The sequence below is a fragment of the Corvus kubaryi genome, unplaced genomic scaffold, assembly GCF_017639235.1.
Source record: "Corvus kubaryi isolate FWS band 111438036 unplaced genomic scaffold, C.kubaryi_AGA036_p1.0 37392, whole genome shotgun sequence".
Classification (NCBI taxonomy): domain Eukaryota; kingdom Metazoa; phylum Chordata; class Aves; order Passeriformes; family Corvidae; genus Corvus; species Corvus kubaryi.
In genome coordinates, this window is record NW_024581131.1 from 6,518,352 (window position 1) to 6,534,775 (window position 16,424).

The 16,424-nt window shown below is 42.2% G+C and overlaps 1 protein-coding gene across 6 annotated transcripts in view; it reads left to right on the forward strand.

Moving 5' to 3' along the window:
* Window positions 1-4,527: 4,527 nt before the first annotated feature.
* Window positions 4,528-16,424, forward strand: part of CHID1 (chitinase domain containing 1) — a 104,510-nt gene continuing 92,613 nt past the window's right edge. For 2 of the 6 annotated variants that reach the window (XM_042038547.1, XM_042038548.1), the window contains exons 1-7: window positions 4,698-4,888; window positions 7,599-7,765; window positions 8,941-9,090; window positions 10,463-10,595; window positions 11,552-11,596; window positions 12,958-13,064; window positions 14,346-14,407. In XM_042038547.1, the coding sequence (XP_041894481.1) occupies window positions 7,613-7,765; window positions 8,941-9,090; window positions 10,463-10,595; window positions 11,552-11,596; window positions 12,958-13,064; window positions 14,346-14,407 (650 nt within the window). In that variant the 5' untranslated portion in view covers window positions 4,698-4,888; window positions 7,599-7,612. Of the gene's footprint in view, window positions 4,577-4,697; window positions 4,889-7,598; window positions 7,766-8,940; window positions 9,091-10,462; window positions 10,596-11,551; window positions 11,597-12,957; window positions 13,065-14,345; window positions 14,408-16,424 lie in introns of those variants that run through there. The other 4 variants (XM_042038545.1, XM_042038543.1, XM_042038544.1 and 1 more) reach the window with 4 other exon arrangements.

Sequence of the window (16,424 nt, forward strand, 5' to 3'; positions counted from 1 at the left end):
GCGCAGGCGCCGCCGGGGCTCCCGCGCCCCCGCAGCCGCCGGGCGGGCGCTGCTCGGGCGCCACCTGCCGTGCGGAGGCGGGAGCGCCGCGGGTGCACCGGGCCCCTCGCGCCCCTCGCGCCTCCCTGCGCCGCAGCCGCCGCGGGCGCGGTCCCCGCCTGTCCCCCGGGATGTGCCCCGGCTCCTGGGCATTCCCCGTGCGGCCCTGCGGCCTGAGAGGGCTAGCTGGCTGGAGGCCAGGCCCCGGAGATCTGCCGTGCCGCTGCTTGGACGCGATTACCAGTCACCGCCCGTGAGGGCAAACGGGCCCGGGCCGAGGTGAGGAGCGGCAGGGCGGCGACAGTCGCTGTGTCCATGGGTGAATTCACTGCACGCTCCCTGCTCAGGAACAGCCTAATCCCTTCCTCTCCTCGTGACCCTAATGGCCGAGGAGTTTGATGATTTTTGAAGGTGAAATACCGGGCTTCGCAGGCGTCTCAGAGGATGTAGCTGCTGAGGGAGAAGGAGAGGGACGGCCGATCAAGATACTGGAAAATTTCACTTAAGCAGATTATTGTTCTGGAATCTTATTTCTAAAACGTGAAGAGCAAGGTACAGACTCTCAGTGGTACAGTTCATAAGAACATGCTTTCCACAGGGTGGACTGCAGGAGGCTGTGCCTTGGTCCTCCTCCTCAAAAGGGACCCCAAAACAGTGCACGGGATCTACTGCACGTACCCTGCACAGTCACTGTGAGCACTGACAAGCCCAGAGGCTACTGTGTGCAGCTCCATCCTTAGGCACATCCCCCTTGTGAGCCTGCCATCGGCTGTGTGAGTGGCGCAGTTGCTCTGTGTTCATGCAGAGATCCCACTCCCCGACTCCCTGGGCATGCAGGTGTGCAGCCCCAGGGCCACATGTTCCTCCTGAAGGCTGTGAACACGCGGAGTGGCACAGTCTCACACCACATCTACTCCCGAGACTGAAAACATTTCAAGGTTAAACTGTCTTAAATATGCCAAAAAGGTGGGACTGCGCAGAGCATTTAAGATCTTCAGCTGAAAATAGGTTCAAATGGTCTCAAGACTGGCCTAGTCTGCCTAACCAAAAGTATGCTGGGGGCTTCAGTCATGATGCAAGTGATTAGTATGCTTAGTGGAGAACAATGACTTGTAGAATCATGGGGCTTAGGGCTACTGGACATCAATCAGTTATTTCACCTCTTTTTCAGTATACTTCAAGCCATTTCATTTCATCTGGGGTTTTTTTCTCCCAGTGAATTGATCCCAGTATCTAGCTTTTAGCTACAGTCTATCTTCCAGAAAGGCACTCAGTCTTGCTCTGACACAATCAAATTCACTGTTTCCCTGGATAGTTTGCTCCCATGGTTAATCCTCCTTGTTTAAAGGATCTTGTTCAGATTCATCAAGCTCCAGTGCCTTTAATTTAGTGATACATTTCTCTCTCATAAAGATCTACATAATACTTGATACCCTCTGTCTGATAGTGGCTGTACACCTCAGTTAGGTCACCTCTCAAGGGTCTATTTTGGGTGCTTTCAGGATACATTGTTATACATGAGTGCTTTTAAGTTGTGCAAGTATCTATGAGAAAGGCAGGATGACAGCATGTGGTAGTCACGTAATTATCCCTTTATCCCTGGATCCATAATTTAGACCAAGTGCAACTACAGGCAGTCATGCACAACTAGTCTATTATTTAATTCAGATTATTTGTAGGCTTTCATGAAGAACACTCTCCTTTTTCACAGCTTTACAAATATATTTGATGCTTAATAATAACATCCATGTACCTTTGAAGATGAAAACTTCCTATGTCACCAAATGAAGCTTTTTCTGTAATCAGAAAAAAAAAAATCTTTTTTGAGCTAGCCAAAATGTTGAACTGGTTTCTACTCTTAAGAGCACAGTGACACCTAAAGGCTCAGTCTATCCATCCTGTCTGGCTGTATTCCCATCAGTACTGCAAGTCATGCAGGTATCCAACCGCCTTTTCAGTGGCAGATTAAATACTGCCAGCACAATAGCTGTGGCAGTACCAAGCTATGCATGAGCTGCAAATTCTTCTTGAGAACTGGGAAAATATCCAAGTGGTTAACACATGTGGATGTCTCTAGTTTTGTAACTGTACAGCTAAATGTTTCATTTGAAGGGGCTCAGTATGCAGTACACATACCCTGATTATTTTATGTCAACCTCCTTTGACTGACTTTTGAGGCCTCACTTATATTCACCTTGCTCCCTGTCTTTTTGCCTCAACAAAGGCTTGTGCAATCAGGACAAATTGGGCATGTCTATCCTTACTGCCTCATAATTTAGGACTTACTCATGTATTTCAGATAGTCTTGGTAGGGACAAGGTAGAAATTTTATGTGAATAAACAGGTAGCTAGCAGAAAGAGAGTTTGTAATGGGCTTTAGATGCATCCTGGCTGAAAGAAACACTGTAATGTGAACTCAGCTGTTACTCAGCACAGAGCTCATACCAGGCAGAACCCTTTGCAAACACACTGAGTTGGTAATTGTGGAAAACATTTTGGTTTGAGCCTAACATCTATAAAACACCAGGCTGCCTAAAAACAAACTTAATTGGTTCTATCCATCCCAAGATGTTATGATTATTTAAGATATTTATAATTACTGTAAAATCAGCATTAAAGGGGAAATAGTACCAAGAAATCATTTCCTATTACACAAAATGTTTTGCATCACATTTGTTTGCCAACAAATCCACAGTGTTTGTCCCTTCCTTCCCATTTTATATGGGAATTACTTTAAAATTTTTTCAGGATTTCATTGCACTTTGGTACAAAGGCTTTAATTGCACTGACCTTTGTAAAACTATTACCATTCATCTGAATGTTTTCAGCTGGTGAGGATCCAGTTGTGAGAACTACAAAAAGGGAATTGTTCCTTTCCCTTTGTTACTTCTGTCAGATTTGTCTCACCAGTTAGTGTTTTCTTCTGCTCCTTATGATCATTCCAGCCATTACTGGAAGCAAAAAGAGTTCAGGAGCAAACAGAATTGGTGGCTCCACCATGTGTAAACTCAACCATGTTTCTGTACTTGACATCTAACATTCATTTTCCATTTACAGAGAGCACAGTGTCTTCTGCCATGCCAGAGTATCAAACGTGCTGCTTTCAGCAGTAGAAAACACAAAGTTAGGGTAATATCATTATCACGAAACTCTGAATTTACAGAAATTTGGGATGGATCTAGTCGTAGAAGACCATGTATCTGCTTCACTGACGAGACTTTTGTTCAGAGGAAAAATATTCCTATTTTTCTTTTCAGTGCTGAATAATGCTCATGAAGATCTTCACTACACAAGAGGGAGTGAAAGAAGCGGGCAGTTCAGCAGAATAATGCAACCTTCCAATTCAGCTTCTAGAAGACTGCACCAAACTGTAACCAAGACAGAAAGCAGGTCACAGGAAGGCTTCTGTTGGGAAGCACACTGCTAGGATATGCTGGCCTTGCCACTACATCATGATATAACACATCCTTTTTTTATCAAGTCTTTTGATATGATATTTAGTCCCTGCAAGCAGCCTGTGAAATAACAGGGTAACACCAAAACTTCTGCTGCAGTAAAAATAGCTGTAGCGCAGCCATGCTGCACGCAAAAACACAAACTGTAGAAGGTCAAACCAGAAGAAAATAAAAAACTCAACTTAAAACAAAATCTTTTTTTAAAAGCCTGTTAAAAGCCGTCTGAGATTTGACCCCTCCTTTCTGCACACCCTGAGTGAGCAGTATTGCTTGCAGACTCTCTGCAGCCTTGCCTATGTGACCATTTTGCCTCCAGGTCAGTGTGTGCATTTTAGCCCAAGCTTCTGATTTACCTACACTATTTCTCAGAATCACAGAAACAATTAGTTTTGAAAAGACCTTGGAGATCATCGAGTCCAATCTGTGATCGAACATCACCATGTCAACTAGACCATGGCTCTAACTCCCGTCTTTCTTTAGACACCTCCAGGGAGGGTGACTCCACCACCTCCCTGGGCAGCCCATTCCAATGTCTAATCACCTTCTGTGAAGGAATTCCTCCTAATGTCCAACCTGAACCTACCGTGGTGTAGCTTAAGGCCATTTCCTCTTGTCTCTTGTTGCTGGCTGCCTGTGAGAAGAGGCTGATCCCAACCTGGCTACAGTCTTTTTGGACAATTGCACTGAGTGATAAGGTCATCCCTGAGACTCCTCTTCTCCAGGCTAGGCCTGGAGCTCTAAAAATTCGCCACAGTTTGGGCTAAACCAAGAGGCTGTTTACAGGAATTTAGAATCACACCATTATTAGTATTTCCTTTTTTTCAGCTACTGATGAGCCCCAAAGCATCGCGCCCTGGGTCGGGCCGGGCCGGGCCAGCCCAGCGGCGGCTCTGCCCATGGGACTTAGCAGGGATGTGCCGCCGCTGAGCCGGCCCGGAGCGCCGGGGAGCCGCAGCCGCTGCCTCAGCCACCCCGCCATGTTGGCGCAGCGCGGCGCCCTCCCGGCGCCACGGCGCTGCCCGGAGCCGGCGGGGCGGGGCGCTGCCGCCCGCTCGCCCGCACTTCCGCGGCGGCGGCGGGCGGTACGTGGTGTCCGCGGGGCGCCGGGGCTGCCCGAGGGAGGGAAGGCAAGGAGGGAGGGAGGGGTAAAGGCTGGAGGTGAGGCAGCGCCCCGGCGGGGGTGACGCGGCAGCCGGGGGAGGCCGGGGCTGCCCCGCGGGGTCCGAGCTCGGGGGAGGCCGCGGCGCGGCTGGCGTTTGAAGCACTGCTGGCATAGCAGGCGTGCGGGCTCCCTGGCAAGCTTTGGTATCTCGAGAGTCGGGCGAGTGTGGGAGGGACTTCTGAACGTCAAAGTGGAGCACCTTGCAAGAGGGAAGGGTTTAATGTTTACACAGGTTAGAAACGGATTTATTCCCACTCTTCACTCCTCAGTATAGCTTTTATTGATTTAATTTAAAAATGTATCAGCAGTATGCTTCCTGATCTTCCTTTACTAAGTGATGCAGGCTCTTTCTGCAAATGTAGTTAGAATCTAGTTTTTTCTTTATAAATAAACTATCAACATTAATTTAGTATTGTGCAGCATCCATTTCGTTTCTTTGCTTGCTTATTTTGGACAGCCTAAATCTGTGCTAGCTTTACTCGTTTTTAAAAATTAGTATAAACTTAAAACAGCCGACCAAAAGTATGTTACCTCATGTGGAGGCTGGGGTTAAGCAACGTTTGTGACCTGGCTAAGAGAGGAACCTGGGCTTCAGATCAGTTTGTCAAATGATGTTTTAAGCTTTAAATTGTCCATACTATCAGTTGGACAAGGACACAGACAGAGGCAGTCTTCAATTCTGGTTGCATTTTTTAGTGATAAAGGAATTAAAGAGTGCCAAACTCAGACGGTTCTACTGAGTTCAGCTAATTTGAGAAGAGTTTAAAAATGGCGGAGAGTTCATAGAAGAAAAGCTTGATGAGGATTTAGCTTTGTAAAGCTTGCAAAATGCATGCTTATAGTTTCCATAAAGAGCGTTTAAAGTTTGACAATTAATCTTCTATGTTACAATGGTGCCATCTACTTAATTTTCACTGATGTTGTTAAAGAAAAAGCTATTAAAATAAGTTTCCAACCAAGAGTTGTTACTGGACTGTCAGTAGCAGAAAACATTTTGCCACAGGCTCAGTTCTTCCCATAAATCTAGGAGTGGATGTTGACTTAACAATAATTGACAGATGGGTATGATCCTGTCAAGGAAATGAGCACATTTTGATGTCTAATTAGAGTTCAGTGATTGTTTTTTAAACTTCTGTTCTTCAGCTGTTGGATGTTATCTTCTTTTCAGAGAAGTAGATACTGTTGCTAATTGTTTCTGAAAGTGGAATCAAACACCTCCAAATCAATATATACGAGCTTCTGGGTGAATTGATATCCTGTCCAAATAGTTAAGACTTGTATTGACTATTCAGGCTCTCAGTTGTTCCTCTCTGCAATAGTTTATAGATCTTGCCAAGCTAGATGGAACATAGGAGATACTATCAAAAGCAACCTGCTTTGTCTCATTTTTTTAGAATGTGGAAGACAAAGGGGTTACCAGTGACCTTGAAGTCAAAATAGAAGCATAAGACCTTAATTATTCATAGAAGTGATTTTCAAGCAGTACAGGAATTTAGCTTCTACTACACTCTCTGGATCTAAGAAATATTAGAAGGCTTATTGCTTTTAATTTGCAGTTTATAAAAGACTTGACTAAAATCTTCAAATAATTTTGTACATGAGGTTTTTAATGCTCTATGTTCTTTGGTGATACTGGCATTGTTTTTTTTCAAGCACTTCTGCCATCGTCCTTCTACTTTATTGCCTAATCACATATTCCTCTCTTTTCCTGCAGAATCCCTAAATCCTACAATAAATATCTCTGGTTTTTAAAATCTCACTGCTAAGCCAGACACATCCAAATATGAGCAAGTTTATTGGGTTGTTGATTTCATGTCTGTTTCATTGAGTACACTTCCATTGAAGCTTTAAGATTCCTTCTGCCACAATACTGAGGCTCAGTCTGCTGTTGTGGGATCCCTCACCTGATGTTTTGTACAGAAACAAAGTACTCAAACTTTGAGCAGTGACTTGTTATCAGTGCCAGTAGAACAAGTCTTGTAAATATGACTTGCAGAAATGAGCTTGTAAGTATTTAAAGTGAGTGGTAGAGTAATATAGAAAGCAAGATAATTTTTTAAGTTTAACAAAAATTAAGAATATTGCGGGAAATAACCTATTTTTTTCTCCATCAGGATCTCATATTTATGAGAGGCAGCTTGATACGTATTTAGAGCCCTGGTTCCCCTAATGCCAAATATTTTTTTCTCTGTGTTCTTATTCATTGCTGGGAGCTAGGCTGGGAAACCAGTGCAGCTTTTAAATGGGGAGGGGTTGGAAAACAAACTCTGTCTGTATTTGATTTTTTTTAAAGTCTTCCTGCATATACAAGGTATGATAGATGAACACACAACAGAACTGTTGTCTACTAATTCTCAGCTCCTTTATCTGGAGCTGGGACGAGCTGTCAAAGTCGTTCTTCTAGACAAAAGGGACATGCCTCCCCCTTTTTTTCTTCAATTTCTGTATCAGTGACTTGGCAAGGAATTGAAAGCAAAGGTCTCACCTGTTGCAGTAGAGGCACATAGCTGTAAGTATATAGCTGTAATTCTTTATATCTGTTTATTAATTTATGGCACACTGGCCAGGCTAGGTAGGAGCAGAAACAATGTTATCTCTTGGCTATAGAAAAGGTAAGGTGGTACAATAATTGTTCCATGTAGCAGACATTTATCTCAGCTGCAGCTGTAAACAGTTGTACTTCTTTAGGGGATTCTTTGAAAAGGAAGCTGCAAGGGTCCAACCCACTTCATCTGTGATACAGCTATTAAAACAAGGGACAAAAAAAGATGTTTGAGTCTAGGAATAATCTCTTTAAATCCTCTGCTTTTGTTGCCAGAACGAAAGCACTATTAAAACAGTACTGCCTTAATAAGTTTGATTCTAGGTGGGAGATAAGAAAATTGCTTGACTTTTTTTAGACAAGAAAACTGAATGAAACTGTTATATTCCTCTGTTCACAGAGATTTGAACCCTTATGTTTTCAGGAGAAGAGAAACTTGACATGGGGAAAAACACCATGAGGTTTCTCTGTGCTTCACTTTCTCTTACCATGATTTGCTGGCTAGCTGAAGGTACCCTGTCGAAAGCAGATGCAAAGAAAGGTGCTACAAAAAAACTGGAGGAAAAGGTAAGGGAAATAACTGAAATTCTTTTCTTATCTAACCTGTGCAGTGAATTAATTGAGCTTTGGTAAATGACCTCTACCTCTGTTAAAACACTGTTAATGCATTTCTGCTGAAGCTTATGCTCACAGATAAAACTTGAAACTGTCCTTCAGCTTTTCTATGTGTCACAAATAGTTCACTTCTTGAAACATTTGATGTAGACTTCTGGAACTTTATCCTCCGTGCAAGCTGCAGAAGCACGAATTTTTGTCCCTTCAGGGAGCACACTTCCATCCTTTTGGAAAGCAGGGTGGGGAACAGTAGTTTGGGCCAAGAGCTCTAGGTCATTTACTGGTGGAATGGAGCCTTGCCAATGGGAAGGCTGCATCCTGATGAAAGAGTTTGAAGAGCCTTCTGAGCAGTAGTTCTTTTGCAGGCAGAAATGATTCAGAGTCCCACAATAATCAGAGCAAGCAGAGCCAGCACGCTGAAGTCTCTTTTCACTTGCTGAGCATGTTATTGTTTCCTGTCATTATGAATATACATCTGCCATTGTTTGTATTACTTACTCAACATCTACCAGGAAACAAATCTCATCTGCAGGTAGTGAAAATAATACAAGCTGTTAAGGCAGACCATATCCCTAAATTCCTTACACTGAATCAATAGATGGCTTCTGCATATTCACCATGCACATCTTATTAGGTCTTCTCATTCTGTTTTTATCTGCTGGTTCAGTTAAAGCATCTTCCCTAAAGAAGAGTGTTTAAAATCTTGACCTTCAGTAACCACAATGCAGCATTCTCAGACTAAAATATATCCAGTTTAAAAGTTGTCTTCAAATTCTTGGTTAAGAACTCCTAACCCCTTTTTATTGTTTTGGGGGTAACATGACAGAAAGCATTGATTAGAAAACAGAGCACCATCAGCTGCCATAAATTTCTTTACTCTTGTAATGTCTTGGGTTTTGTTTTTTGTTTATATGCTTTTTACCTTCCAAACAAAGTAAGTGTACTGATGATGACAAATCATTTCTGAGTACTTCTGTGTTTCAGTTTTAAATCAAAGTGCTCTGCATCATTTAAAAGGAGTGCTCAGAGTTTAATGAAGTGATTTTTTGTTGTTGTTTTTAAAGTCTGTTGCCATTGAAAGTGGCTGTTTCATATAACTGGTTCTAATAACTGTCTTCTCTCCACAGAAGCTGCATTCTGATAAAAATGTACAAGACCGGGGATTGGTAGTTGTGGATCCAAAAGCAAAGGATATTATACTGGAACATAAAAGTTATTGCTCCAAGAAGATGAAGGAAAGACATTTCTCAGGAGATGTTCTGGGATATATTACTCCTGTAAGTTAATACAATAAATAAGATTTGTGCATTGAATGAATATGCAGCAGACTGCGCTAACCTGCAAGCTTGCATCCCTGCTTTAAAATATTTTAATAGTAGAGGGGACTGCTGGTCAAATACAGTCAAATAGCCAGAGAAGTATTTGAGACCTGGCTTGGGGTTCAAGCCCTTGTTCTCCCATCTGTTTCTTGGGGGATGTCTAGGTCATATTGTTTTTCTTCTCCCTGGTGTTAAGCAATACACTTAGAGCAGGTAGCTGGGTGTGCAGCTGCAGTGGGAGCTGCAGGTTGTGCCCTGGCTGGGGAGCATGGTGGGAGCCCCAGGCAAGGGGCCCTGACCTGGTGCTGACCCTTTGCACCACAGAGGGCACAGGGACCTGTGGCACCGGCCAGGTGACCGGGGACTTGGACACAGCAGGAGCCAAGGACTCAGCAGGGAGACCCCAGACTGTCACAGGCATGGAGGGTACAAAACCCAGGGATTCCTTTGTTGAGGGTCTGTCCCTAAAGGCACCAGCTCCAGCTGTTTCTGCATTACTGTGCCATGATTAAATTATTTTAAGGATCCAGATATCTGCTGTGGGAAACCCAGGCCTGAGCTGGTAAGGAAACCCTGTCTGATTGTGTGAGTGTGGGATGTGCAGGGAGCGAAGAGGGGCACCCATGGGATCACTGGAGCCACCCACTCTGAAGGGGCCTTGGTCCCAGCAGTGAAAGTTTAGGGTGGTGGGAGTGTGACTGCTGGAGTGGCTCCTGGATGGTCAGACAGGGAAGCTTCCTTAACACTGGTTATAAGAGATATGATAGTATTCTCCTGTCAGTGGTGAGCCAGGTGAAGTTGCAGTGAAGTCAGAACAGGAGGGCTGCAATTTAAACCTGCTAAATCAACAGTAACAATTGTATGCTGCTGTCAGACTGATGTCTTTTGCTATCCTGTCTCCTTCAAAGCATTCTTTCTTGAATGATAAAGGTTTCATCCTTTTTTTTTAGAGGATACTTTTCACTTGTTTTAGTCTTATACTGCTTAAAAGACAAATAGATGCCCTATAAATTTCCACCTTTCTCAAGTTCTCTTGAACATAAATTCAGAGTCTGTAAATTCAAAACTGTGTTGAAATCCACGAGCAAGTTCCTGTAGTTCAGGTGAATTAGCACAATTTGAAGATTGCCTTTCATATAGCTGTCAGAGTTTCCAGAGTACTTTCTTATGTAAATGAAATCAGTATCCCAGAAGGTTTCCTCGAATAAATGAATAGGGATCTAGCAGATGGTTACATTTCTGTTAAAGAGTTTATATTGGTCAAAAGTTAAATGAACTGTATATCTTGCTTCTGAGTATCTCACTTTTTTTCTCTCCTTTGTTTTTCAAGTGGAACAGCCATGGCTATGACATTGCTAAAATATTTGGAAACAAATTTACGCTAATCTCACCAGTTTGGTTACAAGTGAAAAGGAGAGGGAAGGAAAGGTTCCAGTTCACTGGGCTCCATGATGCTGATCAAGGTGTTATTTTCTTTTTCTTTGAATATGAATTGCAGTATTGTTGCAGACTAGATAGCTTTGGCATACTAGGTGGGTTTTGCTGGCTCTGCCTCATGGTGAAGTACTTTCATCCATTCATTTTTTTTTGGGGTTTTCTTCAAAGTGAACTTCTTTCAGTCCTCACCTGCTTCCACATGTGTACATAGTTTATTTGTCAAAAAATGTAGGTAGGAAGATTGGCTTTTCCACCATGCTGTCCACAAGGCCTCTCTTAAAAAAATGGAAGGGCAATGTACAGGGAAAAATAGTCTTTGGTGTTGCACTGTGCAGTTGTTCACCTGTTGTGGGTTTTTTTTTTTTTTTTCTTTGCAAAAACCTTTAGGTGAATTTGTTTTGGAAAGGGAAGATAAATTTAATTTGAAGAGAATTTTTTCCCTTCATTGTGAGGAAAGTGGTAGCAAGTTTAAATTTCAGCTAGTATATACTAGTTCATGGTTTTGAAGTTGATTGAATGTGGAATTTCATTTGAAATAGCTATAATTCTTACCATGTTAGTGCCTACTAACAAATTCATCCTAGAGCAATGACTGCCAAGAGGAGTCGATGGGACACTTTAAAGGACCATCTGAAAAAATCAAACATTCTTCCCAGGTGATGCCTGGTGGCTGCAGAAGTGTTGTTCTGAGTAGGCACTAGGGTAGTTTCCACAGGGAGGCAGAACTGAGCAGGGAGGGGCTGGGTGGGGACTATTGTTAAGACTGTAGCGAATGCTGTCTATGCTGCGGTGCAGGTTCATGGCTTCAGATTCTGTGCATCGCGGGATGTTCTGTCTGGGTGGATCATGAACTGGTAGTCTGTGGCAGGAAGATATGTATAATGAAACTATGCTACATCATTTGAAGAATGCTTGAAAATATGTTGTCACTGTCAGCATCATTTGTATTTTATCAGCTGTCTTACTTGGTACTGTTTGACAGGCTGGATGAAAGATGTCAGAAAAACCTCCAAAACCATCAAAATAGGTGAGCCTCTGGTTTATGTTTGTTTGCTTGTTTTTTATCTTCTTTAGCTGCTAGGAAAGGAAAGGAAAGGACGGCTTTCTTCCACGTCTGTATGGGAGGAAGGGAGATAACCTTAGAACAGTTGTATGAAGGAAGATGCCTGAGAAGAAAAATTAAAGCAGTTAACTATATATAGTTAAGTAACTGAAGTGTTTTCCTTCTTGATGCCTTAATGTTTTGCCTCAGCTTCTTGTCTCTGAATAAATCCTGGGTTACAGTGCCCTCCCTGGAGGGATACTAGTATATAACACTGTGTGCCTCCCTGGGGAAAGAACTCTTCAAACTTGTTGCTTGGGTTTCTGTGTAGTTAAAAAGAAAAAAAAATACAAATCTGAGTCAGTCAGTCAGACTTTCCTACATGATAGGATTTTTTTTACTTTCTACTATCCTACATGATAGTAGAAAAGTCCTGCTTTGTCTCTTCTCCCCTTGAAGTTGGGAACTCATGGGATGTGCTACAGTGTGTGTCTTTAGGGAAAATGGCAAACATTGCTGTAGAGATTCTATTGTGCCAGACTTCTTACATTTGTCTATAGCAAGAATTCAGTGGAACTGTGAAATGCTTCTTGATTCAGAAGGGAGTATGAAATTTGAAATGCATTAGAAAAATTGAACGCTCAGTCAGATATTTTAACGTACTTCACCTACCAGAGGATAAAGCCTTTGAAATCTCTCTATACTCTTCTAAAACACTCTTTTACAACCTTGGTAGTTAGAAAAGGCTTAGACATAGCTCCACTTTTCCTGTGGGCATGATGGTCAGCTGCTCCAACAGCAGTTTTCCTGTCTATGTTTTTAATGTTTTGTGTTTTTAGAAAAAGAAATTACACAAGCTCAAGTGCCCATGCTTTCCAAAAGTAAACATTTGTCTTGGGGCCTCGAGTTGAGTAGAAGAGTGAAGTAATATAGGGCTGTGTATGGAGTAAATTAGAGTTTGAGGTGAACTTTTCTACCTCATTATTGGGGTAGAAGAGATACACAACCTAAAGATTGCTGTCTTGTGTTGTTGCTGTTTTAAGACTACTTGAGGCCCTAAGTGGTAATTCAATTAAGATTGCTCAGTCGAATGAAGGTATCTTCTCTTAAAACTTGCGTCAGTGCTGACCATTAACTAAAGTTAAAATGAAGAAGAATGTTCTACAGTGTCAATTTATCTATGCTGCTGAAATTGGTGAGAGTGAAAAAGTAATGATCTCAGTGATAGGATATGATTTTTAGTGGCCTATTTGCTTGTATCTGCTGTATTCTGTTTCTGCAGAAACATTCCAGTGTAGATAATAAATTCTTAATTTTCACTACTGATTGACAACTTTGCCTGATAGTGCCTCGAATTTTGTTTGATGGCTGGACTTACCAAGACTTTGAGAGTGTTTTTGGCAGTGAAGATGAGATAGAGGAGCTTTCCAGGAACATGGTTCTTCTAGCCAAGGTAAAAAACCTATTTATGATGCTTATACAATAGTGTGAGATGATACTTGATTCCTTTTGTAATAGATGTTTTCTCATTTCTAGTGATTTTGTATTCTACAAAATAAAATTTGCTCAAAACAATAATGAGGCAGGATTCTTAATAGTGTGTGTTGGTATGTGTCCGATTTCTGTGAATATGAAGTGTAGTAATGCTTTAGTGCAGATGACTGTGAGTCTAATGTGAAACTACATCAGTCTGATCAACATAACCTTGTTGTCATTGGCAGCTGCACCCGTGACTTTTCCCTGCTTGAAATTTCTTTTACATTTCTGTAAAAAATGTAATTATTGAGCTGTGGCTAAACTGCTTAATGGTATTTTCTGATAGGCAGAAAAAGGGTCATGGGTGCAATGAGTGCTGTTTTCTGTACAGGAATACATTCAAGCTCAGCGTGGTAGAGCAAGGAGTCTCTTTTAATACCAAGAATAACTCACTGGATATGTGTTACTGAACAGTTTTGCTCAGGTCTGATCAACCAGTTTCCTCAAAATGTTAAGGGACTGGGGAGAGAAGAAGAGGAATTTTTCTAAGGTTTCTGGCCAACCTCTTGCCTAATGGCTTTAGAGCTATGCATGTGTGGGACTAGACAAGTTGCACCCAAAAGACATTCAGCATTAGTGGTTGATTCATGGAAGCCTGCTTATTGTCAGAATAAGAGTTCTCACTTACTACATGATGTAAAGAAATCTTACAGTGCTCTAGAGGAAGTTGGATGTAGAGTTAAACTGAGTAATTGCTTAAAATTTGTAACTGATATATCAATTTTAGGTCCTCAGTAACAGTTGACCTCTTAAGGAGGTCAACTCAAATACAACAGGATCCTTGATCATGCTAAGAATAAATTATCAAAAGAGAGACTAATTGTGGGAGATATTTGGGATCATGTCTATGCCGAATTAGCATTTACATCTTTAGACTCAAGAGATAATGAGTCTTTTCCCAATATACAAGTAAAAGTGTGTCCAATTATTTGCTTAACAACCATCTTTCATTAGTGTCTGAATTTTCCTTAGACAATATTGTTTATTCTGTAAGAGTAGACATCGTGGATAAATAATACAGATTTTCAACTTTTGCATGTTTGTTAAATTATTTAAGCTTCTCTTGGACTTCTCCATGAAATGTTGTGTTAAAGATGAAGCTGATAGAAGAATACAAAGCGTGTTCAATCTGTAATAGTACAAGAAAAATAACTGCATGGTCATTAACTCCATATTGTTGACAATTCTCTTTATTTAGAATGAAAATTTTGATGGTTTTGTAGTTGAAGTTTGGAGTCAGCTGGGAAACCAAAAGCAAACGTAAGTAGAAATCTCTAGGATGCGATTCCTAAAAATTAGTTCCTTTAAAGCATCCTTTTAATTTGTCCATATTGATTTGGATATGTCTTTATAAATAAATACACTTCATTCTAGAACAACTAAAGGCTGTTCTGCTTGTCTTACAATGAAGTAGAAGGCTTTATCTCACTCTACATGAGATCAATTATTACATAAGAATCTTCACAGTGGGTTTAGCAGGTCATGTTAGTCTTTCATACTTGAGTTTTGCATGATGTAACTGTTGTACAAAGATGAAGAGGGTACCTCAGTTGCGCACTCACTCACATATTGGCACTGGTCTTTATCATAACGTTGTTTGGTTTGGGTTACTGGGTGAGGCTTGGAACAGTGGGATGCCTTCAAGACCTGAGGCAAACACCAAACTTCTGCTTCACAAGGTAAAGGCAGAATATGGTGGTGAAATTAATGATTCAGTGCAGGAATCTGAAGATTTTGTGTTCGTTTCTAAGGAAATTCAGGCATCCATTTCCCTAAAGCACAGTATTTCTTCCAGATGTCTGTTGCCTAAAGTGTCTGGGGGAAAATAGCTTCAAGAAAGCTGCACAGAATGTAGAGTTCATTATGGAGGGCTTTCACCTTTCAAGAAATGGTTACTTCAGGTTATTCCGTTTAGGGCAAATGCTGCTGACTGATGGCATATACTAGTTACGTCTTGAACTGAGTGTACTATTAGAAGTCCTACCTTTTCCCTATAAAATTAACACTTGGGAACAAAAAATTGAAACTGCAGAATCTTTATAGCTTTGTCAAGGGCTCTGTAAATTGCCCTGCAATGAATAATTCTTAAACTGTATGCTCTTGCTCATAATTATGTAATTTGCCAGGCTGTTCCTAAGAGCTGATCTGTATCCTGATCGCTGAACCTAGTGCAGTGTCTTATTAAGTCAGCCACGAAGGTGACTGAAACAATTAGTAACTGCCAGTCAGAAGTGGGTGGTAGTGGTCATTTTATTTACTGTGCTTACTGTATTTAAGTAAAGTTGATGTTTTTCCTATTAGTTAACTTAACATGGATGTAAGACAGACTGTGTAACTGTCATTGTAAGACTCACTGAAGATCATTTTAAACACACTGGCATGAAAGTGCTGTGTTGCAAATGAAACTCATGAGCAAAGCATACTTTTCTATTAGCTCCAGGGTGAGTTTATTTGTGGCATGGTAGCAAATACTGCTCTCTGCCAGGAGTAATGTTGGTTTAAAATAGTGCTGTTTCACAGAATCGCAGAATAAACTGAGTTGGAAGGGACCCCCAAGGATCATTGAGTCCATCTCCCGCCCCTGCACAGCACCATCCCCGAGAGTCACACCATGTGTCCAGGTGTGTTGTCCAAACACTTCTTGAACTCTGTCAGGCTGGTACTGTGACCACTTCCCTGGGGAGCCTGTTCCAGCGCCTGACCACCCTATGGGTGAAGAACCTTTTCCTAAGGCTCCAACCTAAACCTCCCCTGACACAACTTCAGGCCATTCCCTCAGGTCCTGTCATTGGTCACCAGAGAGAAGAGATCAGTGCCTGTGCCTCTTCTTCCCCTCAGGAGGAAGTTGGAGACTGCAAAGGCCTCCCCTCAGTCTCCTCCAGGCTGAGCAGACCAAGTGGTCTCAGCTGCTCCTTGTATGGCTTCCCCTCAAGGTACTTCACCATCCTCATGATCCTCCTTTGGACACTCTCTAACAGCTTTGTATCATTTTTATATTGTGGCACCCAAAACTGCCCCAGCACTCGAGGTGAGGCTGCCCCAGTGCAGAGCAGAGCAGGACAATCCCCTCCCTTGCCCGGCTGGCCATGCTGTGCCTGATGTACCCCGGGGCACAGGTGGCCCTCCTGGCTGCCAGGGCACTGCTGACTCAGATTCAACTTGCCAGTGAGCAGGACCCCCAGGTTCCTTTCCATGGCACAGTTTATCTAGCCATGTACTGGACATTTTGTCCAGAAGGACACTATGAGAGACTGGTTTGATAAAAACTGTTTGTACT